The sequence below is a fragment of the Typopeltis vanoorti genome, chromosome 19 (genome assembly GCF_054136105.1).
Source record: "Typopeltis vanoorti isolate ZY-2024b chromosome 19, IOZ_Tvanoo_1.0, whole genome shotgun sequence".
Classification (NCBI taxonomy): domain Eukaryota; kingdom Metazoa; phylum Arthropoda; class Arachnida; order Uropygi; family Thelyphonidae; genus Typopeltis; species Typopeltis vanoorti.
Window position 1 is genome coordinate 104,085,357 of NC_143567.1, and position 12,065 is coordinate 104,097,421.

The 12,065-nt window shown below is 35.2% G+C and overlaps 1 protein-coding gene across 1 annotated transcript in view; it reads right to left on the reverse strand.

Moving 5' to 3' along the window:
* Positions 1-12,065, reverse strand: part of LOC150096413 (uncharacterized) — a 234,628-nt gene that overhangs the window by 113,352 nt on the left and 109,211 nt on the right. The window contains exons 2-4 of the mRNA XM_090409660.1: positions 2,652-2,786; positions 1,592-1,648; positions 705-796 (exon numbers count right to left, since the gene is read on the reverse strand). Of these exons, the coding sequence (XP_090265786.1) occupies positions 705-796; positions 1,592-1,648; positions 2,652-2,786 (284 nt within the window). The remainder of the gene's footprint in view (positions 1-704; positions 797-1,591; positions 1,649-2,651; positions 2,787-12,065) is intronic.

Below are 12,065 nucleotides of genomic sequence, written 5' to 3' on the forward strand. Positions count from 1 at the left end.
TTTTTTTGATCCAAAGGTTCGTATCTCTGTGCATGAATTTTTCTATACTTCTGCTTCCATCAGTGAAATTAAAGACGAATCTATTCATTGGATCCATCAATAAGTTGGATTTATTAAGATAAAATAAGCTTATCCAAATTAATCTAAAAATTCTAGTCCCATTTCTGCGTAGGAATGTATTTATTTCATCATTTTGGTTTTTTTTTTATTATGTCTGATAATAGATAATCAGCGAATTCAAAAACAAGATAAACTTAGAAAAATAAAGATGGCAAAACATACAAAAATGTCGAAATGAAAATAGCAAAAACGAAGCCTCCTAAAACTGCCAAAAGAAATTATTAAAATCTCAGAATGCGATTAAATAGAAAAGGCAATAAAGAGGGCACAAGTGTGCTAATGTTACTATGGCAACAAATGATCCAATCAGCTTAGAGAGACAACAGTAACCTGATTCTAAAAGTTATTGGTAAGGAACTTCATTTTGTAAAAGCAACCAGCGAATTATATTTTGGATAAAGTAATTTCATAGAAAAGTAGAATCGATAATTTAATTTTACTTTCAGGAAATAATCACAAAAATCTGGCAATTTTTTTTTTTCTTCTGTGCCTATGAGTGCACACGACAAGAACTGATTGTGTGTTCTTCTAAAGAGAGAGTAATAGAGATTAAAAAAAAAAAAAATAACAGATTCAAACGTTACCTTTCGGCAGGATGTCTAGGAGCAGGCAAGGTGGGACCTTGGTAGAGGCTATAAATAGTCTCTTCCTCTTGGTCGCTTAGGCAACTGGACGGCTAGAAAAAAAAAAAAAAAAAAAAAACCAGCAAAGTTAACCTACAATGAAAATCTCATGCATGTTCAGAATGCTAAGTGTGATTGGTTCTACCGGCAGGCAAAGACAAACATTATGTATGGATGTGAGTTTAAATAGAGTTCGGGCCAGCTTTTATTGAGTTGGCTGTTCCCGTATGGAGTGTTTTGCTTTCTTGGATTGAGGTTATTAAAGTATTTTTGTTTCTACAACGTTGATATTCTGTCAAAGACATTCGCGGTGATTTTGCATTAATATAGAAAAGAATGTCTGCCAAAAAAAAAAAAAAAAAAAGAAAAGAAAAAAAAGCAGACGATATCGATTTATTGCGTTTTTAACTTTCGTATCAAAATAAATGCGGACGATTTCAAAAGATGTGCCTTCGTTAAATAGAACACAGGAAGGAAGTCGATTTATTTTTTTCTGTATTCATACGCGTAACATATTTCGTATACACATAATGTATGTTCTTGTAATGATCATGTTTTTATAATTTAATCCGTACTTCGTGTTTTTATATTAATATTTTTTACAATAACGTTTTTATAATAATGTCTTATAACAACTATCGCTGGATTTTTATATATATTATATTATTCTGTATTTTGAAGAGATATATTTAGCATTCATATAAATTACATTATTTTGAATGTTAGTTTCGTATTAGTTTTTTTATTGGTATCAGAAATTCAATAATAAAAAAAAATCCAAAATATTAATATATGCAGATCAATGTATAATGGCAGTTATTTCAAGTATTTATTATAAAGATACTTACTGAGTATTTCCCAGGTTTGAGATTATGGGGCGGTTTCAAAGACAGTGTTTTTTGGAGCTATTAAGAAAGATAAATAAAAAAATAACATAATTTCTTTACGGTAACAACTCTTATTTTATTTAGTTAACTTTATTAATCAATTTTAATTACATTTTAAGTTCAGTTAATCTAACAACATGTGAACGAAGCATGCGTATATGGCTTGTCACAAACATTCACTCTTTCTATAGGCTATGTAAAACGCTCCAAGTCAAATTATAAAACCATTACTTTTTTCACTCTCTGCTGTTAACGGGAGCTGTTTTTCTAGTGCTGATTATATTACACTTAGGACAGAGTTTATTATGTCACAAAGTCATAATATTCTGTAGATTGTAACATTATCTGCAGACATAAGTGAATTTAGGAGCTAAAAGGGAGTATAATATCTTTATAATTTAGTTAAAATGCATGCACTTGCCCCCCCCCCTCCCCCATCGTAAAGCATTTTGCTTTTCTGAGAAAGTAATAGATCTCTGATATTTATTTTAGTCTATCCATGAAGCCTAATTGATTTTTTGAAAATATCTAAAAAAAGATATTTTTTTATTCATTTAATTTATATTTAGATACGTTGGCTACCAATACTAATAAATACTGGTGCTTTTAAATAGAATATCATCATAAGTTTCATTTTTTTCAGCCTTTATATATAAGATTACAACATTTCAAATATTCTATGTATTTTTAAGAGCATATTTCGGGTAGGGAAGTATGTTAGAAACAATGGTGAAGGCATGCAACCTATCATCTAGTATAGTTTCCAATTCCTTGGTTTATTCTTAATTTTATCCTAAATATTTCTGCAAATTCTTACAGAAGACATCTTTTAAAATCGTAAAACCTAAAATTGCAAGTTTATTTATTTTATTTTTTTGATGTTCTTTTCATAATTGGTGATCCAAGATATACTGATGGATACAAATATATGGATTGACTGGTTAGTTGTAAGTGACAAGCAATATACTAAATGGAATTCTGTTTGATGAAGCAAGTAAGTATATGTGATCTGCCTTCTTACCGGTAATGGGGGAAAATCGATGGCTACCCGACGCCTTCTTAGTTCTTCAAGCCTATCGAGCACATCTCGGTAATGTGTCCTAAGCTCTTCAGCATACCGGGCGGCCAAAGTTTCGAGGTGACCACGGGATCCATCCTAAAACAATCAGAAAATATGTACCATATCTTCTTAGAAATTATTATTATGCTAAAGAAGAAAATCTGTCAGTTTGGGTTTTTCTTTTATTGAAATATGACAATAATATTTATCATCCCCTCAGAGATCGAAATACATTATAAACATTATACCGAAAAACAGTTTTAAAACGATCATTTTTCTTTCAACTTGACAATACACCGTCTCATGCTGGCGTCGAAACACTCGAATATCTGCATATCCATTTCAATCCAATAGAACACCTACACGTGGAGCGTTGACCATTACATCAAACAGTTCTTAGATTTGAGGTCGTGTTGTAAATAAGGTCCAAATTACCTGATTTACGAGGGTGGTCTGAAAAGTTCTCGGCCTAACAATGAAAAAACGAATTTATAATTTCAAAATTATTTTTATTTTTAAACATAATCTTCCTAAAAACTAATACATTTATTGCAGCGATGCTCCGGCGCCATTATTCGGCCCTGTAGTGGTTCCCAGTGAGATCTGCAAAATACCCCTCTACAGCTGCAATCACCTCTTGATTCGAAGAAAAACGCTGACCAGCGAGGAAGAGTTTTAGTCTTGGGAAGAGATAGAGGTCAGAGGGAGCCAAATCTGGGGAATAGGGTGGATGTTCCAACAATTCATACTGCAGATCCCTTAAGTTTCCCATTGCCAAAAACCTTTCTTGGCAGGTGCATTGTACTGATTAAAGATGATTTTTTCCTTCTGCAAACCGGGTCTTTTCTCACGAATTTCTTCGTCTAGTCTGATTAAAAGATCGGAATAATATTCCCTGGTTATTGTTTTTACTCTTTTCAAGATAATTAATAAACAATATTCGTTTAGCATCCCAAAATACCGATGCCATGACCTTTCCTGCTGATGGAACCGAATTTGTCTTCTTTGACACTGAACAACCGGCTTCTGTCCACTGTTTTTACTGCTGTTTGGATTCTGGTGTGTAAAGGCGAATCCAAGTCTCATCTATAGTAATAAATCGACGCACGAAATCCGTTTTATTCTTGTTAAAACGCTCCAAGCACTGTTCAGAGATTTTCATGCGAGTACGTTTTTGACCTGCTGTGCGCAAGCGCGGCACCCATTTTGCGCAAAGCTTTTTCATTTGCAATTTTTCATGCAAAATATATCCTACACGTTCTTTTGAAATGCCTATAGTCTCAGCAATTTCACGCACTTTGACTCTCCGGTCATTCAATACCATATCGTGTACTTGATCAATGATTTTTGGTGTTGTTACACTTTTTGGACGTCCTTCACGTGGATCATCTTCAAGGCTGGTACGCCCACGTTTAAACTCGGCAGCTCATTTCTTAATTGTCAAAAACGAAAGAGTAGAGTACCCATAAACGTTTATGAACTTCGAATGAATTTCTTAAATCTTCTTTTGCAAAGAATTTTATAACCGCAAGATACTCAATTTTATCCATTTCAAGGGATGCAGACAACACTTTTGCTTCAGACAGCTGTAGAAAACAAACTACTGTAGAGCTGTAGATTTTCACTTTTTACAAACTACTTTGCAATTTCACATGGATGCTTATGACAGAAGTACCAACTTAGAAAAAAAATCGTGCCGATAGTGTTGCCATCTATGGTCGAGGCAGAGAACTTTTCTGATCACCCTCGTATATTATCACAAACTGGTGAAGCGTAGGCCTGCAAGTGGTGGAAAGTGGGATCAGAGCTAAAGAAGGGTCCACACACTTTTGAGACGTGTGATTTAGATTTCTTTGAAATATAATGCGGTCTCAATATTATGTTTGGACATAGTCTATATTCAAAAATGTTTATCAATAAGGATATATTTCAAAATTGCGTTTAAGTTTTGAGGAATAGTAATGTTATACATTATCATAATCACTAGCGTAATTAACTGAACGTAGCTTTGAAATTTACATTAAAATAATGGTGGAAAATAAATGTTTCAAATGACTATTTTAAGAGAATTTCAACCTTAATAATGACAATGGGGTACGGGAATTGAAAATCACTATTTGGAATGTTAGGAGAAATTACAAATCAGATAGATTACTTGCTTAAATAACTACAAGACAGAAATATTAATACAGCTATCTTATTCCAAAACAAAAAAAAAGAAAAAAAGAAGAAGAAAGGTTTAGACAATAGCTTACTCTCTTTGTTCCACAAAAGGAGTCAGTAGATCTCTTTTAATCCTAAATAAATTTTTGTAAATCGGTGGGCAGCTGGTATCCACCCTTAGTCGTCACCGACAGGTGAGTTGACGGCTATCGATGGTTTTGGAGACCTCTGGTAGAGAGTACGACAGACAGGTGCTGTCATCACGACTTTAATCCTAATCTACTGTATATTAGTCTGAAGTGCTGTGAGTTCAGCTGTAGATTTTCATGAGTTGGGAATTAAAAACTCAAGTTCAGAACCCAAGGAGATTATCCAAGCCTTAAGTTCGGAAGATTTAAGTATATAAATCTTGATTTATTTATTGGAGTGTCATTGAATATCGTAGATTGCTGAAGTTAATGTTTGGGCTGCATTAGGAGTAGCAATTTTTATATAGAAAGAAACTACATAACAACGTTACACAACAAGAATGGTTTGGGTTAAATCAGTCTAACTGGTTTTTAATTTAATAGAAACAAATGATCTAGATGAAAGCAAAAACAAGAGGATACCGAACACTTTTCTAAAAAATATCAGCCTATCACGGAAAAATCCACTAAGTCTGAAGGCAAGCAAAAGCAAGTGTGAAATGCATTGCATCGAAATATGCAGTTGATTGGTTTTTGTTCGTTCAACAAATTTTTCAGGCAAATTACAAAAGAATCAATACTAGCTGGAGCAAAAGAAAGTCCTGACACGCACTCCCAAAAGATAAGTAATAGATTAGATTTTGAACCGAAGAAATACAAGCTTAAATACAATAAATAAAAATTTAAACATAGAATCGTTTAAATATGGAGGGGCCTTCATTAAAGTCTCCTCAGCCTACCTTTAGATTTTTTTAGGAGAAAACAAGGATACAAAATCTACAGCTCTCAAATCACACACGAAGTGATGCATAAATACTAAACTTAATGCCAGAAATATTCAACACCATAAATTTAATAATAAGAAATAAAATCAATCCCAAGACAAAATCAAACACAAGAATCCGATTAAGGATCATTATAGGCTTATATTCTTATATACACAGTTGTTCATAATAATCGAATAGGGTCCTTGTTCAGCCTGTGTAACTCAGTCGGTAGTGGCAATGCCATTTGATTGGAAAGACCTGAGTTCGATTACTGTCTGGGAAGCGAAGAACATTTATCAGGGCTTTTCAACCTGAAGGTGAGTTAGTGGGTCAAGGGGAGGTGGAAGAGGTTTCATTGAGCAAAATAGAAGCATAAACGAACACATAATTTACAGACAATGCAAAGATAATTAATTTCTATTACTTGCAGTAATCAGGTTATGGAGAAAACAAGTTAGTTGGCCATGACGAGTTATTGTACAATTTCCCATACTTTAGGAATAGTAAGAACGTCATTGCGGTTTAAATTTGGTCTGTGTAGTAGGGCTTCAGAACTTTCTTTATATAAACGTTCATGTTTATATAAAGATCTAGGTAAAAGTTTTGTCTTTTCCCAATGGATCCCATGGTTTGGATTTTCAACTCCGTGTTGGGAGAGACCAGATTTCTGTGGTTTGAAAAGACGAATGTAGTCTTGATGTTCCGAGATGCGTTTCTGAACAGACCTACCTGTCTGATCAAAGCAAGACAATTTGCAGGAGTATGGAGAAGTCCAAACTTTTACACAGATCTTTATATAAATATGAGCGTTTATATAAAGGAAGTGCTGAAGTCCTACTACACAGACCAAATTTAAACCGCAACGACGTTCTTACTATTCCTAAAGTATGGGAAATTGTACAACATTGTGTATTATTATTATAATTCATTTTTACTCGGTGGGAAATATTATTAAAAAGTTTTAATGAATGATACCGAGAGATAAAGAGATGACATGGTATATTTGAAAAGATACTACTAGTTTACTAGTTTCGTTGAATTGATCAACATCTTCAGGTATCACAATCAAAGAAATATATAAAGAATTACAGAGACTTAAAATTGTAATAACAGAACAAGTACAAAAAAGACAGTAGCGTGTTCGCCAATACTGACCAGAGGCAACGTGTCCTGGCTGTAGTCCTACAACAGGACTAGAGCCAGCGCTCTCTCTAGCCACGTTCTCTTTTCAGTTAACTCAGACGAAGGCCGCCAACACATTGTGAACTGGAATCAAACTTCTAAGATCCATGTGTGCTGTGATGAGCTCGAGAGAAAGATTGCCGAATCTAGAGAAATTTCGCTAGATTCTTCCCATATCAACAACAGTCTAAGTTTCAATCTCTCTGACGCACACGTTGCCTCTGGTCAGTATTGGCGCACTCGTGACAGCGCGTAGTCTAAGTTTATTTGGAACTCAAGCTCGCATTTTGTTTTCAAACACACTACTGTCTTTTTGTGCTTGTTCTGTTAATGCAATTTTAAGTCTCTGTAATTTTTTATATACTTCTTTGATTGTGATATCTGAAGATGTTGATAAATTCAACGAAACTAGTATATTAATATACTAGTATATTTTCAAATAAACCATGTCATCTCTCTCTCTCTCTCTCTCTCTCTCTCTCTCTATATATATATATATATATATATATATATATATATATATATATATATATATATATATTTATTAGGAAAGAGGTGGAAAGACAACTTCGATGAAGGCAGATTCTTCCAGTCTAATTTATTATTATGTTTGAACACAAGAAGAAGAAGAAGAATGACCAATGATATTCGGAAAACATTTGAATGTTGGACCCTACCTATAGTACTGAATTATCAATAAATCACACGTTAATAAATTGCTTTAGTTCTATTAACTAAATAGAACCAAATGATAGATTTTGAATTAATTAGACCTGACATAAGCTTGCCTGATCAATGAGAAATGAAATTTCAAAGCGACTAGTAGCGCCATCTCAGTGAAGAGCATGTGGATTATTTTCCGTGAATGCCAGGGTGTTCTTCTTCGGCATGCTGTTCCCTAGGGTATGATGGCCTATGTCTTTTCGCACGGGACTCTTTCTGTGACCAAAATCTTTTCTTAGATCACGAGCGTCGAGTTTATAAAATCATTTTATGATAAAGCTGGTAATTGTTGTCAAAAATAATCTTTCACTTCCCGATGACATTAGTAGTTGAACGATTTTTTTTTTAAAGTCCTTGAAATATTATGTAATACAAAGATCGGGATATACTTTTTTTTTTATTTATTTCATTTCAGACTTAAATGGAAGCCTCAGATCATCATTACATTGCCGGAACATCTTTATTCTAATTTTCTTCGTCTCCATCTAAGCACATCCTCTTTCGTCAGCAAAGAATGCTTCTGACAAACACGCGCCCTTACATCTAACACGTCATTGTACGATAGGAGCTACATACCCCTCCATGAAAAACATCTCGAGACATTAGCCTAGTGGCACATTCATGGGGGGAACTCATCTATGCTTCAGTATACGTTGCACGCCGGTACACAACAAACGGATATTTGTTGCATTCTTAAAATACCGTTAGTATAGCATCGTGTAGTCTACTTACATAGCATTTTCCGCGTTACTTCACAAGATCGGTAATGGAGTTTTACATTACTCCATCTCTCCCCCATCCATTCCCTGCCTTAATACCCACGGGGGGGGATAGCAGATGATCCAAAGCGACTCTAACGTACATTAAAGAGGCCTTGAGGTGCTTGGGAATAGAGGTCCATTGGCGGCTGTCTGGATAGCTTCGTTTTCTGCTCAACATATTTTCTTGCTGTCCGCAAAAATCGTCCATTTATTTTATTTTTTTATTTATTTATTTTCTTGTGAAAGTCAGACAGAGGGAGGAGAGGTGTGTAGGGTGGTCGTGACTTCTTGTGTGCGCTCCCTCCAGGCCTCTGTACTTTTTTATAGTGATTTACCACCTGAGTTCTTCCAAGATATAACAGAACCACACGGCCATGCATATAAGGTTGCCATAGTGACCGAAAAAAAGGAAAAAAAAAAGTTTGCGTTTCTCATCTCCTGGGGGCAAGCATTTCACCTCCTTATTACAGATGTGCAGTCACTTCGTAGAAGGTGTGGGGCTTTGAGTGACGACAAAATCTTTGACATATTGGAGAGGGAAGCTAACTTTTGAGAATTTCTGACAGTTGACAGAGAACTTCTCTTTGGTCTATAAGAGAAAAAAACTTTAAAAAGAAGCGCCCACATTACAGTGGTAAAAGAATTCCAAGCATGGTGGCTTTGAATATCTTGTAACAACTTCCAATATGGCCACAAAACTACCATTCGAAGCAGTTTTTATATCCTTCAAAATATTTGCGTGAAGTTTAAAATATTTTTGACTTTACAGTTATATAAACAGGAACAAATTTTAGACCTGATTTCATATAAGCAGTTTGGATTCGATCCCATCTTTTATAAATTGTTGATATTTCGCTTCCTTATATTAAAGATGGGTTTAGACAGGACATTATATAGTCTGATATCACTTCGTATCTCATAATATGTTTTTGTAATAGTGATTACAAATATTTAAGCTATTTCCTTGAACAAAATTTGATAATGGATATTTTAATAGCTAAGTCTTTTTCATATTCATATGATAAATCCCACCTTAGGTATCAGAAAGTATTTACTCTGATATTTTATTATCTATCATTATTTTATTTCTTATGCTGTTTGTCTCATTGGAAAGCCGTCATTTTTGTCTTTACTTTTGATATTCTCATAGTCGGTTATTCTGAAATTTCATTTCATGATTTTACCGATCTTTGGAAATCATCTTTTGATATGGATATCATATTTTGGTCATCTGCAAATAATAATGTGTCCATCTTTATTTGTGGATTTATTTTTGTTCCAAATGGGTTCTTCTTATTATTATAGCATGAAACTTCAAGGAGCCTAAGAGCTCATCGTGGGAGTGTACGCTACTCCACTATAACCAACTCACTATCTCCCTACTTAATCCTCCAACTACCACCGTTCAGGTTCTCATGGCCTATTTGTCTGTACGAGCGATGAGCAATCCGAGTTTCAGGGAGAAAAAACCGTGCTACATCCGTATGAGATCGGTTAATTCACCAAATGAGAAACCCATTAAAGATTCTTCTCTTCACGACGAGAATCGAACTCGGGTCTTTTCTAGTGGAAGGGAACAATGTTCCATTGTACTTCCAATTGCGCTATGTAGGTGCTCTCTATGTGTGTGTGCGTGCGTGCGTGCGTGTATATACATAGCACACAGACACATACACACACACTGTTTATGACATTTGTTTCATTAGAAGCCGAGGTATAGTGCCAAGAGTGCAGTGTGTTTTGACGAACTGTCGGTCGTCTTGCTATTCATGCCGTACGCGATGAATCCTCGCTATCAATCGCTTCAAAACTTCGAGATAAAACTCATCATTGATCGTTTGGCCAGGAGGAACGAATTCTTTGTGGATAATGCCCTTGGAATCGTAGAAACAAATCAGCATTGTCTTTACTTTTGACTTCTCCAAGCGACTTTTTTTCGGATGCCCCTCTTCTGGTGGTTTCCACTCAGCACTCTGGCGCTTTGTTTTGGCTCATGCTCAAAACACCATGTTTCGTCACCGGTAACGATCGTTTCAAGGAAGTTTGAGTCTTTACAAGCGGTTTTAATGAGTGTTCTTGCACTGTTCAATTCGATACATTTTTTGGTCGTCGGTCAACTTGTGGGGAACAAATCGCGAATTCAATTTACGAAGGCCCAAACTCTTGGTCAAAATGTTGTGCACAGTTGATTTTGGAATCCCCAATTCTTCTTCAATCAATCTCACGGACGATTTCAGGTTTTCTTTGAAGAAATCACGCACTTTTTGGATGTTAACTTCGCTCAGTCCATTTTTTGGACGTCCCGCTTTTCGTCGTCCTCAAGTGTCTCACGACCACTTTGAAATCGCTTAAACCACTCGTAAACTTGAGTAGTACAGGATAAGCATCCATCACCATATGCTTTTTGTAGGATTTGATGCGTTTCGGTAAAACGTTTACCAAGTTTAACACAAAAGTCAATCGCAGCTCTCTGTTTGACTCTCGTTTTTTTTTTCGACCATTCGTCCAAACACACTGTCACTCTTGGCACTATAACTCGGCTTCTAATGAAACAAATGTTATAAACAGTTGACACAACAATAATGAAGGTTGCCGCTTTCGACAACAAAAAGATACAACAGGTGGCGCCACTAGTTTCTTCCATTTTCGAAAAGTTCGGTTTCTTTTGGACAGAGAGTGTATTTCTTGAAATATACTATAAGAGTTTTTACGATATGTTTTAAGCAGTCAGGACACAAAAAAAATCCACCTTCAGTTGAAGTCTTTCATTAAGACTTCAACTGAAGGTGGATTAGTCGGGCTCATACGAAGGTGGCAGGGCTTTTCCTCCCTGTAACTCGAGTATTTCATTATACGACGGATAAGTGAACCCACGTAGTTTACACAAAATACAATGTACTCATTTTTAAATCGGAATTGAGTTTGTGCAAGATTGGAATTTTCGGAATCCATATAGCCAGCAAAGGTTGGTCGATTAGTAGAGCCTCTGCTACTAATGGCTCACGCAAAAAGTTAAAAAAAATCGAGCGGGGTTAGTAGTTGGAAGGGGATCAATCGTTCGATGCCATTGACACACTCTCCCTCGATGAGTCTTTGGACTCCTTGGGAGGTGTCACATAATAATATTTCGTAACCATGTATGTAGCAAACTAATTCTCCTATAATTATTGGAGTAATTTTTATTTCCTCTTTTCATGCAAATTTGTATCACCAGCGCTTTTTTTTCCAAAAGCTAGAAGTTTTTCAAGTCGTCCAAATTTCGGGAGTCTTTCTATAAATTTTTCACTTGCACTTTTGTACAGTTCGCCTTCTCCTGGAAAGTTCCTAATTTCCATTTTTTAATTACTGTATTTTTTTATGCTGATATTTAATATTTTCTCTTAGATAATTCTTTTTTTTGTGTGTATTTTTACTACTTCATAATCAGAGGCACCTGTTTAGCCATGCATAAATAACATTGACATCCATAGCACTAAGCTGCCCAAGGAAAGACCATTATAACTTTAATTCTAATCGCTAACTAGTGGAACCTTCCTAAGCTTTTCGTCGACTGGTTTACAAGTTACTTGTTTTTTGGATCAGTGGCAGCTC